A 16,920-nucleotide genomic window follows, 5' to 3' on the forward strand; every position below is an offset into this window, starting at 1 on the left:
AGAGGTAAGAAATGAGTGAGGGTGACCAGGTTTTGAAGAGATTTTTAAAGAGAATTTTAGAATTGAAATGTTGCAGTCTGGTAACAACAGTAGATCAGCAATCACAGGCGCGATGAGCGAATGGAATTTGGTGCAACTTAGGTTACAGGGAGCAGGATTTTGGATGAGTGAAAGACCATTGTTATAGTCGGGTGTTCCCTCTGGATCTGACAATTGTGTTTCACGCTGTAGGTTAAAAAATCCTTTTGTCTCAATCATTTGTTTTACCTAAGGTAACTCCAGAGGTCACTGAACTATGTCAAGCCACTAGGCAGCAGTGCTCAATTGCTGTTCTCCAAACTCTGTTATTGCTTCTCAAACAAATTAAACACCAACTACATCATTGAGCTAAGCAGTTTACAGAAACAGTAGGCCCCATCGCTCTGATTGACATTTTAAGTTGATTGCTCAATTTCCTTTTTTTTGTTGCAGTGGCATCCCTTTCGACAGGTGGCATTTCTTAGGTCTCACTGATATTTGACTGAAGACTTGTCATCACTGATCCACACTGAAGAGAGGGACAGGGTACAGCTGTTGCCCTGGTAACGGGATGGCATCCCGACCCGTGGCGCACGCGCAGCCGAGGTCACGTGGCGGGTCCACGTGGACCCGTGCGGTGATCACGTGGCCGGTCCGCCGGCTGCAAGATGGAGGATAGTAACCAGCTTCAGGTCGCACGCTCGGAGGGTGAACTGTTACAGTGCCAGGTTCGAGCATTGAGGGCTGAGCTCCGCAATCTAAGGTATTCAGGCGGCAGCACTGCGGTATCTATCGGTGACAGCGACACAAAGCTGTGTTTGTCATTCCTGGTTAATCTCAGGGAAAGAGAGTGACTTGCATTTCGATAGCGCCTATCACATCCTCAGGCGATCGGCAGCTAATGAATGCTGTTAACAGTGGACTAAGCACCACGACAGCAGGATTCCACAAACTGCAACATGATTTTTTTTTGTGATCCATGGGGTGAATTCGGGGGTGAGTATTAGTCAAAACAGGCTTGTGTTCGAGGCTCTGGACAGAACTTTTGAATTTGCAGCCTCCTGATTGAGGTAAGAGCATTCTGTGCCCATGAGTCATTATGGAATGGAAGTTGGTTTGAGTGTGTACAGGAGAGTGCAATTTACAAGCAGGATTTAGTAATTTGGTGATAAATCCATGTGTTTTTTCCCCCCTGGATTTGCAGATTAGCTTGCTACTTAATAGTGAGAGGATTGAAGTACATGTGATTATACAAAGCTTCAGTCAGAAGTCACAATAATAGGTTATAGTTCAACCAATTTATTCAAAAATACAAGATTTCAGATCACCTGACAAAGCAGCAGCACTTCCAAAGCTTGTGATTTCAAATAAACCTGTTGGGACTATAACCTGGTGTCACATGTACCCAATCACACACTGGGTCCTCTGCATCACAGGGCCTTAATGAAACCACACCTAGAATATTATGGGCAATTTTCTTCTTATCTGAAGAAGGCTTTTCTTGCTATTGAGTGAGTGTAATGAAGGTTTACCAGGCTGATTGTGGGACTGATGTAGGAGAAGTTGAATCCCTCTGTGTTATATTTGCTGCAGCTCAGAAAAAATTGGGGTATCTCAAAAATATTTAAGAACTTAACCAGACTAGACAGGGTTGATTGCAGGATGGATAGTCTTGATGGTGGGAAGTCCAGAACCTGGGGTCATAGTATAAGAATATGGGGTAAACTATTTAGGACTGAGTGTGAGGCTTTTTTTGTCCAGAGAGTGGTGAGCCTGTGGAATGTTTTAAAAAAAATCATTCGCAGGATGTGAGCATTGCTGGATAGGCCAGTATTTATTGCCTGTCCCTAATTACCCAGAACATAGTTAAGAGTCAAAAACATTGCTGTGGGTCTGGAGTCTGACTAGGTGAGGGTGACAAATTTCTTTCCCTAAATGGCATTAGTTGGATGTTTGCTATCAATGTGCTTTAAAGCACCTTACATAATTTTGGATGGACAAATACTATGAAACCTAGAACACCGCTGCAATTTGCACAAAAAGCAAGCTCGCGGAAATAGTGATAAGTGGATAATCTGTTGCTTGAGGGATAAATGGTGGCTAGAATACCAGTAAGAACGTTTTGCTCTTCCTCAAAACATCATGACATCTCTTCCACCCACACAAGGCAGCAGCTAGGGCCTCTGTTCAGTCTCAAATGAAAGATGTTTGTGCAATGCTGAACATACAGCACCAAAAGAATTGGGTCAGTTAAAGTGATGAAGAAACAAAGGCCAATACAGATTTAGATAGAAAAGAGGAAGAATAGGCCACCTTGCCTTTTGAGTCTGCTCGCCAGCAGGTGGTGTAGTATGTGCGCATGTGCAGGAACACAGTGCAGTGTGACTGCCCAGCAGCAGAGTGGTCACAGCAGCTGGCTTTTAGCTGTATGGCAATGCTAATATAATCACACTGTGATGGTACACATTGCTTCTGATCAGATTTGCTATTTTGGCAATTAGAGACTTTCTCCCATATTCTGGAGTGTATTAGTGCAAGAAATGGATGAAGTAACATGGGAAGTTGGTTGTTGCTTCTAAAATCTAATTTCCACAAAATGCCACTGCTGATATACTATGCATAGAACGTGGTGATGTCACAGTGCATGTGCAGACATTTCCTGAAGCCTGTCATGGCCAGTTGACTCTGCTGACCCTGTCAGCACATGTGCTGGTGACCATTTTATTGTCCATCTTGGCATCCAGAGTAATGACTCAATTTTTTTTATTTCATTTTCTTTCAAATGTACTGTTTGCTGCTCCATGAAAATTCATGTGTTTTAATTTCTCTGCATTACACTGGCTTTGTCTTCCAGACAGTTATCAATTTAAAGCCCTCACCATGTTTAAATTCTTCTAAGGTGCCTCACCTATCTATCTTTGTAATAAATTTCAGTTTTCGAAGCCTTCTCGAACTATGTTCCTCTATATTTAGATTCTCGTCCATCGCCCACATTCTTTTTCTAAAAATATACTTGAGGAACAGCATTTCAAAGTGGAAAATTACAAAAAATGCTATTCAAATAAACTTTTCCACCTCCACCCAATAATCCACTTGAGGTGCCTTTAATAGAATGTACTACTACTGATGTTTACAATTTACAACTTAGCTAAAGATCCACAGATTCTAACCACTTGGTTTATTATGTACTGTCTTAGGCAATTGTAGCCATGTCTTCAGCTGTTTAGATCTTACACTGTAGAATAACCATCGTAAAAACTTTCTGCCTCTCCTTTTAAAACCCACCTCAACTCTTTGTAATATTGCCTTTGGGCTCAGATAGCTTTTGTTTGATATACATGATTATAAAACATTTGCCAGTATTCTAAGGACATGGCATACAATCAGGAGTATTTATGTATGTGGATGAGTTAGTTTGAAGCCATAGGAGTATTGAGGAATTTCTTACAACATTATAGGCTGATCTGTTGAAGGGCAAAGTATTATTGAAAATACTCCTTGTGTACTGAAATGCACACTCAAAACAATACAATTTCACTGTAGCTCTGCTAGCTATACAGTACCCAGGGAATGGCTAGTTCCCAATTGTTCCAAAGTCATGCATTTCATTGGATAAGTGCAACTACTTTGAAATGTCTTGTGTCTTTGTATCTATATCCTTTTTTGGGAAAGTGGGAAGAGCAATAAAACATTGCTGATTTGTAATTTTAAATGTGCACTGTTAGGCAACAAGTCACCAAAGCTGGCCATGTCCATAAGAAATCTATTGAGGACCTGTATTCCTTTCTGAATGTCTTGAAAAAGGACTCCAACCAGGATTGTTTACCTATCAAACATCGAGATGATAGCGTACCCCTCTCTTTGGAGAAAGGTATGAAATTCTAGTTCAATTTATTGCATATTCTACCTTGGCTCTTCAATAAACTCTGTTTGATGTCTGCACCTTGTATGAACCCTGTAGTCCCTATTGACTAGATTTGAATTTATTGTTTAGGTAAATAGATTGGCAAAGTAATGAATCCATGTAGTGAGATTGGCTTACCTTGGATATAAGAACAAATTATTGGAAGTGTATTTTGATCTCAGAACCAAGGCCTATTGGTTGAAGAACTACCTCAATTCCATGTTTAGATCCTAGAGGAAGAATTTAGAAATAAAAGAAAATTGGGAGAAGATTTTAACCTACGTGCTTGTGGACAAGCATCCGAAGGACAAATTCAGGAATCCTGAGGGACAGGATGTACATGTATTTGGAAAGGCAAGGACTGATTCGGGATAGTTAACACTGCTTTGTGCATGGGAAATAATGTCTCACAAACTTGATTGAGTTTTGTGAAGAAGTAACAAAGAAGATTGATGGCAGAGCAGTAGATGTGATTTATATGGACTTCAGTAAGGTGTTCGACAAGGTTCCCATGGGAAACTGATTAGCAAGGTTAGATCTCATGGAATACAGGGAGAACTAGCTATTTGGATACAGAACTGGCTCAAAGGTAGAAGACAGAGGGTGGTGGAGGGTTGTTTTTCAGACTGGAGGCCTGTGACCAGTGGAGTGCCACAAGGATCAGTGCTGGGTCCTCTACTTTTTGCCATTTACATAAATGATTTGGATGCGAGTGTAAGAGCTACAGTTAGTAAGTTTGCAGATGACACCAACATTGGAGGTGCAGTGGACAGTGAAAAAATGTGTTGCTGGAAAAGCGCAGTAGGTCAGGCAGCATCCAAGGAACAGGAAATTCGACGTTTCGGGCATAAGCCCTTCATCAACGAAAAGGGTTACCTCAGATTACAGCAGGATCTGGACCAGATGGGCCAATGGGCTGAGAAGTGGCAGATGGAGTTTAATGCAGATAAATGCAAGGTGCCACGTTTTCGGAAAGCAAATCTTAGCAGGGTATATACACTTAATGGTAAGGTCCTAGGGAGTGTTGCTGAACAAAGAGACTTTGGAGTGCAGGTTCATAGCTCCTTGAAAGTGGAGTCGCAGGTAGGATAGTGAAGAAGGTGTTTGGTATGCTTTCCTTTATTGGTCAGAGTATTGAGTACAGGAGTTGGAGGTCATGTTGCGGCTGTACAGGACATTGGTTAGGCCACTTGGGATATTGCATGCAATTCTGGTCTCCTTCCTATCGGAAAGATGTTGTGAAACTTGAATGGGTTCAGAAAAGATTTACAAGGATGTTGCCTGGGTTGGAGGATCTGAGCTACAGGGAGAGGCTGAACAGACTTGGGGTGTTTTCCCTGGACTGTTGGAGATTGAAGGGTGACCTTATAGAGGTTTACAAAATTGAGGGGCATGGATTGGATAAATAGACAAAGTTTTTTTTCCATGGGGTCGGGGAGTCGAGAACTAGAGGGCATAGGTTTAGGGTGAGAGGGGAAAGATATAAAAGAGACCTAAGGGGCAACGTTTTCACACAGGTGGTGCATGTATGGAATGAGCTGCCAGAGGGATGTGGTGGAGGCTGGTACAGTTGCAACATTGAAGAGGTTTGGATGGGTATATGAATAGGAAGGGTTTGGAGGGATATAGTCCAGGTGCTGGCAGGTGGGACTAGATTAGGTTGGAATATCTGGTCGGCATGGATGAGTTGGACTGAAGGTTGTTTCCATGCTGTACATCTCTATGACTCTGTGATATTTTCAAAAGGTAATTTTAAAAAATTGAAAGCATGGTGTATTCTTTTGAGACTGCAATGAATGCACTTTGTTTGGAGCCACACATTGGCACTTATAGATTTTAAATGATTAGTCAAGTCCTGGCTTAAGAGTATAAGTCCTTGCATTAAGATCTTCCCTGCCACCCACTATCCTCCTGATTGTAAATAACATAGATTCTCTGTTGCCCTGCTATAATTTATATATTGTATGAAATTTAAGAATTACATATGTTTTTAAAGGAAACATTCAAACAGTACCCATTGGATATATTGAATCCTGCTTCACTGCAAAAAATGGCACCCCACGACAACCAACTATATGTAGTTTGTCCCGTGCACGACTTAAAATTAGCAAGATAATTTTCAACAATGCGGAGCACTCACTCATGGGCTTGGATCAATTTTCACATGTCTGGTAAGTGGGTTTCTACTCTGGAAGTCATTGTGACCTTTTTTTAATCTTCTCTGACTGATTGATAGAAAAAGACTATGCTATATTGAACTTTCTGTAGCACTATTCTAAAGTAATTCTAACTTGAATTAAATTGTTTTCAATTTCCATAAGAACATTGACATATTTTCTGATGCTAGTTACTGTAGCACTAGATTTACTGAATTTAGCTTAATCAACTGTAATGGGGTTTGAACAATCTCTTGTGCTCTCAGTTGCTAGTCCAGAGCCATAAGCATTATAATCTCTTGAGAAAGCATGGCATAATTGGGTCAGAGAGCACAGTGTGGCTAAAATTTAAGCATTTACTGTGTAAGTGGCTGCACAAGAACATAGGTTTAGTATGTGTTTTATGTATGCTTCAAAAGTACAGACATTGATATAAGTGAATCAGCTCAGATGAATAGATTTCTTTAGAGTAGGGGAGCAATCCTTTTTTGCTTGTAACTATGGCACATGATCAGTTGTGGTCTACACAGCTGTATGTTCTAAAGTAGTCAAATAGAATTTTGTAAAACATCATTAAAGCTACAGTGCAGAAAACGATCACTTGAATCTCCTCTCACATTTCTTCTCACCCAATACACACACCCTTCTTTTCCTTGTTCCATCATGTTTTTATCTAGCTTCCTCTAAATACATCTATTCTGTTCACCTCAATCGCTCCCAATAGTAGCAAGTTCCATATTCTCACCATTCTCTTGGATTTTAATTATTAGTGCTCATTTTATTTCTGACCCTATTTTTGGGTTTGGATTCATCACGTGAAAATCTTTCTTTGTCGAACTTTTTAATGTCTGAAATTAATGAATCACCCCTTGGCTTTCTCTTTATTTTTAAGAGAAAAGCATCACAGCCTGTTCAGCCTTTGCTGATTACTATGTTCTGTCGGTTCTGGTATCATCTTTCTAAATCTGTTACTGTTGTGCAATGCCTCTGTCATTTTTTTTTAACAATATGGACACCTGAAAGCTTTGCACAGCACTACAGATATAATTTGAAAGATTTGATACAGGATTAGCCTAACTTATTTAGTGTTGGACTATATTCTTCTACAAATAACCTTTACTTAATTATCTATTATTTAATATATTTACTAATCCACACAACCACTTTTTGTGATGTATATCTGTAACTTGTAGTGTTCAAGGAGAAATACTCTTTAAAAAAAATAAGCTAATTGCACTTATTTCCTCCTTTGTCCTTTAAATTGGTTTTGTTGCTAGAAGTGATGTTTGTAATCAAGATAACATGCACCTAGGCTGTCAATCACGATCAGTAATAATCTGTTTTATTTGAAATATATTAATTTATAAAATTGCTGAAATTTATTAAAAAGTACGAAAAAGAAAATGAAAACTGGTATAAATATGGTGTCTCTGCTCTCCCAAAGGGAAAAAGTGCTTAGAGGACCTAGGGTAGAGAACTGGCACTGTGGTGTTGCAGTATTATCTCTGACAAGCATTCCCTTTGTGTCCCTCCCCACTAGGAATACAAAATTCATCCTTGGACTAAAGAGAACATAGTTAATCTTGTGAGGCTGTTTGGCATGGAGCTTAGCAGTGAGTCAGCAAATCATTAGATTGTGGTGCTATTTCTGATTGTCATTCTTATCTGGCAGGATTAGTTGTCAGCAGGAGAGCAAAACCATTTCTTGTATTCCTGTACTGCAATAAACTTTTATCTGAAATATATCATTACAGTAAACTTACATTTTTATCTTTAACACCCAAAGTTTTTGGTAAGACCTGTGTGTTAAGATCAAAAGTTCTGTATCTTTTGTGACATAAGCTATTCAATTGATGTGTGGAGCTAACCAGCGAAAGTGTATTATTTTAATGTGGTTTTGGCTGCTTGTGGAGAAATACGGATGGGTTTTTTCCACAGTTGACAAACTTCTTGTAAGTTTACAGGCTATCTGTAAATCTACAAATAGATTTAATTTTAAGTGCCTTAATTAACACTGAAATGTACCGGTTGTAATCACTGATGAGGTGGCCAGATTTAAATAAAACTAGTGTTGTTTTAATACTTTTTCCATAATGTGTAACTGTTTACTGTTCAAAGACACATTCTTAGTTTTCCCAAGGACAATACAATCTAGTTTCTTATTTTTCCTAAGATTCAAGGTTGACCTTGTGCTGAATATGCATATTTTATTAAAATTGTCAAATTTCTAAGTTGTAAATGTATGACAATTGATATATGCAGGATTATCTTTGTTTTTCACAAAAATGGACATCAGTGTTATAAAGCTAAAGTCAAACCTCCGAGACTGAATGGGTTAAAGACTGGAGTCTTTTCTACAAGAAGTCCTCATCGTCCCAATGCGATAGGTTTAACACTGGCAAAGCTGGATAGGATTGAAGGTATGCTGCTTCAAAGATGTTCTCTCGGGCTAAGATCTTTCCTTGGTTGCACCAAAAAATTAGGAATCCAGGCATTTTCCCTCTATATTACACTGAAATATATTAAAACAGAAGTGGCAGTATTACAACTTTTATAGTTTCTGAGATTGGTTTGTATGTAATAGAAACTCCTGCAAAAGTGGTGGATGTGGGTACAATTCAAATGTATAAAAGACATTTGAATAAATACATGAATAGGAAAGTTTTGGAGGGATATGGGCCAGGAGCAGGCAGGTGAGACTGGTTTAGTTTGGGATTATGTTCGGCATTGACTGGTTGGACTGAAGTGTCTGTTTCCATGCTGTATGACTCTAAACACCTATTTGGCATGAGTAATGGACCAAAACTTGGGAAGACTAGAATCTGCCTTTTGACATGGTAGGCTATCCAGTGAACTGTGAACTGAAACATTGCACCTACATTATTCCTAACTCTAACCTTGTCAGCCGACATCTGGATATTGTCCAGAACTTGTCATTCTTGCACATAGACTACTTCAGTGTCTGAGGAGTCATGAATAGTTTGATCATTGTACAATCGTCAGTGAATATCCCCACTTCTGACCTTATGATGGAGGGAAGGTCATTGGTGAAGCAGCTGAAGATGGTTAGGCATAAGGCACTACTCTGAGGAACTCCTGCTCAGATGTCTGGTACTGGAACATTGGAAGTTGAGGGGTGACCTTTATTGAGCATTTGTAAAATGATGAGGGGCATAGATAAGGTGAGTGGCAAGCGTCTTTCCTAGGGTAGGGGAGTTCATACTAGGAGGTGAAAGGAGAAAGTTTTAAAACGTAAGAGGGCCACACTTTTTTCACAGTTTGGTTCATGTGTGGAATGACCTGCCAAAGGAAGTAATGGATGCCAGAGCAGTTACAATATTTAAAAGACATTTGGATAAGTACATGATTAGAAAAGATTTGGAAGAATATGAGCTAAATGCAGGCAAGTGGGACCTGTTTAGTTTTGGAACATGGTTGGCATGGACGAGTTGGACCAAAGGGTCTGTTTCCATGTTGTATGACTCTGACTGTATAACCACGATCATCATCTTATTTAACAGGTATGATTCCAACCAGTGGAGAGTTTGCCCCCTGGTACCCATTGATTCCAGTTTTGCTAGGGCTCCTTGATGCTACAATTAGTCAAATGCAGCCTGATGTCAAAGGCTGTTACTCTCCCCTCATCTGTGGAGTTCAGTTCTTTTGTCCATGTTTGAACCAAGGCTGTAATGAAGTCAGGAGCTGAATGGTCCTAGCGTAACCCAAATCAGGCATCAGTGAACAAGTTATTTCTGAGCAGGTGCTGCTAGATATCCTGCTGATGACACCTTCAATCACTTTACTGATGATCAAGAGTAGACTGGGATGGTAATTAGCTGGGTTGGTCTCTATCAAGTTATTAGCAAAATAACAGGGTGATATGAGGACAAACGTTTTGGTAGTGAATACGTGGAAGATGGAGACAGACACGAATTTTGAAACAGAACTGGAAAAGCATGTGGAAGTGGATTAATTAAATTTAGCAAGGACAGAAAGGAATGGCTAGATGTTTTTGTATCAAACAATATGTCAGGGAGGTGGAAATTGGTGAAAGTTGATATGTATTTAAAGCTCAGGGTTGGGCCAAATAATTTTCATGGCTTTGCACAACCTAGATCATCATTAAGTTTGCCTCTAATCTTTAAACATTTGTTATACTTGTACTCATCAAAAGTAGGTAACCAAAATGTTAGGTCTTTACACTTTCGGTTTATTCATAATTATGATCAATCGATACTCATCTTTGCGTTTATGTATAATTTATTGTCATTTTTTTAAGGTGACATGGTTCATCTTTCGGGAATTGACATGATACAAGGAACACCAGTACTGGACATTAAACCATATATTCCAGATTATGACGCACCTAGAGGTGATCCACCACAAAACAATGGTCAATTGCATCAGGAGATTCTTATGCCAAATCAACAGTGTCAAGGTATAGCCATTCCAATCACTGGGGTGGTGACTAAAAACTCAGAGAAACCAGTCCATGTTAAGGTAGCTTCAGGTACAGCAGAGGCAGTTTACACCAACTGGGTACAACCTGCTCAGAGAGATGCACCATGTTCAGTCAAAAAGACGGATGATGATTTTACTGGAGAAGACTGGTGGCCAGTACCAGTAGGAGGTGCAGTTTCAGCCTGCACTGTGGATGAAGCTGCAGACAAACAGCAGTGTTGCACCCCTAAACTAAAAGCTAAGAAAATTGATGTAGTTGCTGGAAAGAAGGATGCTTCTTATGAAAATATACACTTGGCTGTGGAGAAAATAGAATGTCAACTTGTCCACAACGATGCAATAAAGCAAGTAACTGCACATGATAAAGTTATTTGCTTAAATTCTGAGCAGTTAAGTGCTACAACGGTTCATCAGAATAAACAGCAAAAGGATGTAGATGCCATTAACATACCTGGGAGCCAGTTGTCTAACAGTGCGATTGCCACTTGGATAAAACAGTCACCTGTACCATCCTTACAGGTTCGGTTCACTCCTCATGCAGAATTGGATCTGCAGCAGTTTCAGGCTCCAAGTGGGACAGGTACGAATGATGGTGCGATGCTTCTATTAGTGTTAACAAAACCAGCAGCTAGAATTTCGGTCTCTGAATTAAAATGTAACGTCAACTGAATTAGAAAACTAACATATCAAAATATTTTGTTTGTTTGTTGTCACGTGTGTTTTGATATAAAATGCATAAAGTGTTGTACATTGTCGCCTCTATTTGGCACCATCTTAAAACACAGTAAAATCAATCAAAAACATAGAATACAAAGGCAGAAAAATAAAGAAATGGTGTTAAGTGCTCCACCATTGGCCCTATGGCCATGCATGAATCCACTTTACTACTGCAGGAGGAGCAAAAGTTGCCACTCTTAAGCACCATCTTGTCTCCACTGGCTCCCTCGTCACTGAGTCCTCACTGGACCTCACCAATACCGGTGCAACTGATGCTGCTGAGTACCACATTGGCCAAACTCAACTCCGCCAATGACATGAGTCAGCTTTGGGCCCACTTTGCCGATGCAGCTACTGCCAATGCCATCTGGTCTTGTACTAGGTTCAAACTTGCCTCAGCAGCAACAGGCATGAATTAGTGCTAGGATGCCTCATTGGTGCAGATGTGCTGGGCCCTCTCCCTGACTGCCATGGGTCTGCACTGGACCCACTTGCTGCTGCTGTTGCTGTCATCACAACTGAGCTCTTCAACAAAGAGGTAAGTAAAAGGAAAAATGAAATAAAACGATTTTACAAAATAAAAGAAAAGCAGATGGAGCAGACAAGCTCTGGACTTAGGAGCTCTACTACACTGCCATCTGATCAGAAGTAGGAGTTACACACAAAGCATACCATTTACACATTGTGTCTGCATTGGCTGTTAGGAAGAGCTATGCAATCCGATTTCTTCCACCATGCTTTTTCAGGCAGCACTCTCCCAAACAAACAATAAGGTTGCTGCATTTGAAAGGAAATTGTATTGCCACTGGTTCTTCTACCATTACTTTAAATCTGTTGTCTTTGGTGATCAACGCGCCTGCCCCTGGAAATGTTTCACCTTATTTAATTTATCAAAACCTTTCATGATTTTGAGTACCCTTACGAAATTTCCCCTTCATATTCCCTGTTCTTAAGGATAATCCCGGCTTTCCTTGTCTCTTCTGTTATGAAGATGTGGGTGTACTGTACCTTTTTGAGAATAAATACACTGCGTGCTGTCACTGCTAGTGATATGTGTTCCAGCTACTGGGGTAGCTGGTTGACTGGAAACGATTAAAGCAGGTTCAGATTGGGCCAGTTATAACCCTGAAAAATACCCAAATTCCAATCAAGTTTGGAATTGAGTATATTGACAATCTTAAAAGCCAATGACACAATCCGATGCTTTGAGGTATAAGACTGGGGAAAATTGAGCAGTTGGGAGGAGAATTGCCAAGCCAATGACATCTGCATATTGCCCAGAAAAATATCTCTCTTAAAGTACCTTAATTGATCGTAAACCTGTGAAGCAGATTTTCCAAGAAGAATAAGACAGGAATTCAGAGAAAACTAAAAAAGGACTGGTTTTAAGAAGGGTTCTTTTGTAGATCTTATTTGGGAATTTTATTGGACTAGTATTATAGAAGTGAAGGTAAAAGATAGGTTAGAGGAAGGACTTGTAAATTGTTAGTTAATTATTCTGTTATACTTCAAGAAATAAAGTTGTTCATTTTTACTTTAACTAGTTCTTGGCCTATCAAATTTTCAGATTACTGCATGGGATAAATCCTTTGTGTTTCTGGTTTTAAATTGAGGAGAGTTTATGCTGTGTCGTAACACTTCATAGAAGGGATTGAACACTGATATACTGGGATTGAACACTGATATACTGATGCTGAACCAGTGTTTTGTAAAGGTTTAGCATAACTTTACTTTTGCACTATTTATAGAACCAAAGATCCTGTTTGTTTTTAGCACAAGTTCACTGTTATAACTTCTTGTGGATGTTTTATATTTTAATTGCTTTACAGTTCTTTTGCAAATTTTGTTTAGTTTTAACAAAATCAAAAATCTGATTAATATTAAATGGTGTTGGGAACTATGACCTAGCAGCTTTATCTTATTGAACTCTGAAATTCTATACTTTTAGCGTTTAGATTTTTGACATATAAGAACTAAAATCTAGTAAATACTGTCTGTTTACAGATCCAGACAAAGCATCACTGAAATATTTCCAGTCTGTTAAGGAAGCAAAGTCTGCCATTGTGGCTGTGCTATCAGCTGATCCAAGATCCATCTATCGTAGGAAGCAATGCCAGGACATTCTGTTTTACTTCACTGTAGACATTGCCCACATCACCGCTTGGTTTGGAGATGACTTTGCTGAAATCTTGAGGGTAAAACCAGTGGAAAAGGATGCCTAGACTGGAACTGTTGGAAGAGGAATTCCTGATCAAAACTGCAAACATTGTTAACATTGCATGTTCCATAAAACTAAAAACCAATGTTTTTCAGCCCTCCATGTGTGAATTTTTGCTTCATTTATATTTATTTCCTTTTGACTTGTACCACTTTTCATCTAACATCACATTACTGAGATCACATTTGGAGTAATGTTTGGAGTATTTAAGAAAGCATGTTAAAGTCCTGGAGAAAGTGTAAAGGAAATTTAAGAATTTCAGGAATGACAGATTTTTGATACAAGGAAATAATAGAGAAATTGGACTTAATTATCTTCGAGCAGAGAAGAATAAGAGGTGACCTTACTAAGGTGTTCAAAATTATGAATAGTTTTGACGGGGTAATGAAGAATATTCTGTTTCCATTTCACTATGTCAGTGACTGGAATTGCAATTGCAAGATTTCAGCAAGGAATAAATGAAGAGAAACTTCTTTACTCAATTGTTAGGATTTGGAATGCACTCTCTGGGAGAGTGGTGAAGGTGGATTCCATAGGTTTCAACAGTGACCTGGATACATATTTTGAAAGTGATGAATTTTAAGGGCTACAGAGAAATGGCTGGCAAATGGGACTAACTGGATAGTTCTCAGAAATTGGTGCAGACAGGATGGGCTGAATGGCTTCCTTCTGCACTGTAAAATTCTGATTCTACCATCTCCCCATGCCTTAAGTTTATATAGATGGTTTCTATTATATATTAATCCATAGTAGTTAGCTTCATTGTTGGTATGGTGTTGCACCAATGAGACATTTTAAAAATACGCATAATGGAAAAATATAAGTAAAGACCATGACTTTAAAATAAAAACTGAATTATGGCTGTTAACTTTTTGTCTCCTTTCATCTAACTATTCTTCATCTGAACACTAAACTTAATCTAAATTGTCCAAATAGAACAAAGAATAAAGAAAATTTATGGCCCAGGAACAGACCCTTTGGCCCTCCAAGCCTGAGCCGATCCAAATCCACTGTCTAAACCTATCATCCAATTTCTAAGCATCTGTATTCCTCTGCTCCCCACCTACTCGTGCATCTGTCCAGACACATCTTAAATGAATCTACCATGTCTGCCTTTACTACCTCTGCTGGCAATGCATTCCAGGCACCTACCACCCTCTAACGTACTTGCCACATGTATCCCACTTAAACTTGTCACCTTGAAAGCGTGATCTCTTGTTATTGAATCCTTCCCCGGGAAAAAGATTGTACCAAATTGATTTTAGTGTTTATTTATTTTTGTCCTTGAATATTTTCTGGCTATGTAAATCATAAGTAAATTGAATTCCCAGCATATTACCACAATATTTATCTCTTCAGCTGTACAGTGAATTATGCTGACCTTAAAGGTTATATGAGTAACATTTCTGTTGGGGGATTCCCCTACCAGCATTTCAATTTAACCCAGTCTCTGGGATTTTTATCAAAACTTATTTTCCCCAATGTGTTGGAGTTTGACGTGCTTCTTTCTGACTGATAAGCAGTGTGATTGATGGAAATGATTGCTGCTGAGTGCTCAAATCTGAGATGTGGCTTTCTGTAAATAAAAAGAAAATTGATTATCTAATCTTTGCTCAGTAAACCAATGTCCAAAAGGATTAAAACAAAACTGTAATTAACTTGTTCCTTTTTTAGTGCTTTTGTTAAATGGTTTATTTTAACTAAAGCACTGTAGCCCACCCTCTTGGAGTTGAATATAGATTGGATCACATCCACCAAAAATATCCAGCTGAATTTTGGGTTGTGTAGCCTGGGCATGTACCAACATTGCCTTTTATTGTTTTGGTGCAGAGACTTATGAGTTGTTAGTATGGCATTGATTTGCAAAACTGTAAATAAATGTGTTGGCACAGCAATCCACATGTGCAGAACCTTGGCTAGACAATATGTGTGTAATATGCTTGGTTATATAGTCCTCTTCATTCCATTGTATTGCTAAACTCTTAAAGAACTTGCTATTTTAAACTTTTCAAAATTAATTTAAGGAAAGCTAAGATGAAATATTTCAAAGTTTCAAGTGAATGGTTTCAACTTAGATTTGTGTTAGTAAAGGCAGAATTCTATCTGTTACTAACAGAAAACTTGCATTGATGTTGCAACTTTCAAATCCTGAGATGTCTGAAACTTGATTTCCAGCCAACTGGTTGCTTCTGAAATGTATTTACTTGATATTAAAGCAGCTTGATATTTACTTGTTGCCCTTAAGAGCCTTGAGCTTAATATCTCTAGTTTGACATGAGGGATGTTGCACTTTGATATGTTGCTGTATCAGGAAACGCCACTCCATCAGAAAGGCTAATATGGTTTACAGGTATGGGATAGGGGTGTATTGACCTGACCATTGTCAATTCACACCACTCTTTGCAATACTGTCATTTAAGCCCTATCAGATGTACATAGACTCTTCCATCTCTGGAAGCTGCACCCAATATACAGAATTGTTACAGTGCAGAAGGAAGCCATTCATACCTCTGTGTGATTAGGAATGACCAATAAATGCTAGTCTGGCCAGTGATGCCCATATCCTGTGAATTTTTTTTATATAAAGGCCCATTGTTCGATACAGATGCAATCTACACTAATTCCATTTTCCAGAATTTGGCCTTAGCTTCAAATATTTTGGCATTTCAAATACTTATCCACGTACTTCCAGAATCATACAGCGTGGAAACCAATCCTTCGCTTCAACTAATCCATAATCTCAAACTAAACTAGTCCCACCTGCCTACTCTTGGCTCATATCCCTCCAAACATTTCTTATTTATGCACTTACCTGAATGTCTTTTAAATGTTGTAATTCTATCCACATCCACCACTTTCTCAGGATGTTCATTTCACACCTGAATTACTTTGTGTAAAAAAAATTGCACTTAATGTCTTTTTCAAATCTCTCTCCCCTCACCTCAAAAATATGCCCCATAGTCTCACTACTTAAAGATTATAAGGTTTCCTGCCTCTACTGCCTCCCAGTCAGTACATTTCCAAATTCCCACCATTCCCTGAGTGAAAATTCTCCTCAAATCCCCTCTAAACTTTCTGTCCTTTATCTTAAAATTATGCACTTCACTATTGAACCCTCCACTAAGAGGAACAGCTACTTTCTATCCATCCTGTCCATACCCATCACAACCTTATACACCTTAATTAGGTTGTCCCCTCAGTCTCTATTCTGCGCAAACAACCAGAGCCTACCCAGTTTTTCCTCACAGCTAAACTATCCCAACCCAGGCAATGTTTTGGTCAAGCTCCTCTGTGCACACTCACGTGTAATCACATCCTTCATACAATATAATGATCAGAGCAGCACACACTACCCAGCTGTAACAGCCAAAGTTCTGTACAGTTTCCACATATCAGCTATTAACTACTGTATAATCCCGTCATTGGGGATCTGTGGACAAGCACCC

The 16,920-nt window shown here is 39.1% G+C and overlaps 1 protein-coding gene across 1 annotated transcript; it reads left to right on the top strand.

The window, feature by feature from the left end:
• The first annotated feature begins 675 nt into the window (after positions 1-675).
• Positions 676-15,502, top strand: trmo (tRNA methyltransferase O). The gene is made up of 6 exons (XM_060846121.1): positions 676-781; positions 3,744-3,889; positions 5,919-6,093; positions 8,341-8,498; positions 10,358-11,119; positions 13,261-15,502. Exons 1-6 carry the CDS (start codon positions 687-689, stop codon positions 13,476-13,478), a joined length of 1,554 nt encoding a protein of 517 aa, XP_060702104.1. The 5' UTR covers positions 676-686; the 3' UTR covers positions 13,479-15,502.
• The last annotated feature ends 1,418 nt before the right edge of the window (positions 15,503-16,920 follow it).

This window comes from Hemiscyllium ocellatum, chromosome 2 (genome assembly GCF_020745735.1).
Source record: "Hemiscyllium ocellatum isolate sHemOce1 chromosome 2, sHemOce1.pat.X.cur, whole genome shotgun sequence".
Classification (NCBI taxonomy): Eukaryota; Metazoa; Chordata; class Chondrichthyes; order Orectolobiformes; family Hemiscylliidae; genus Hemiscyllium; species Hemiscyllium ocellatum.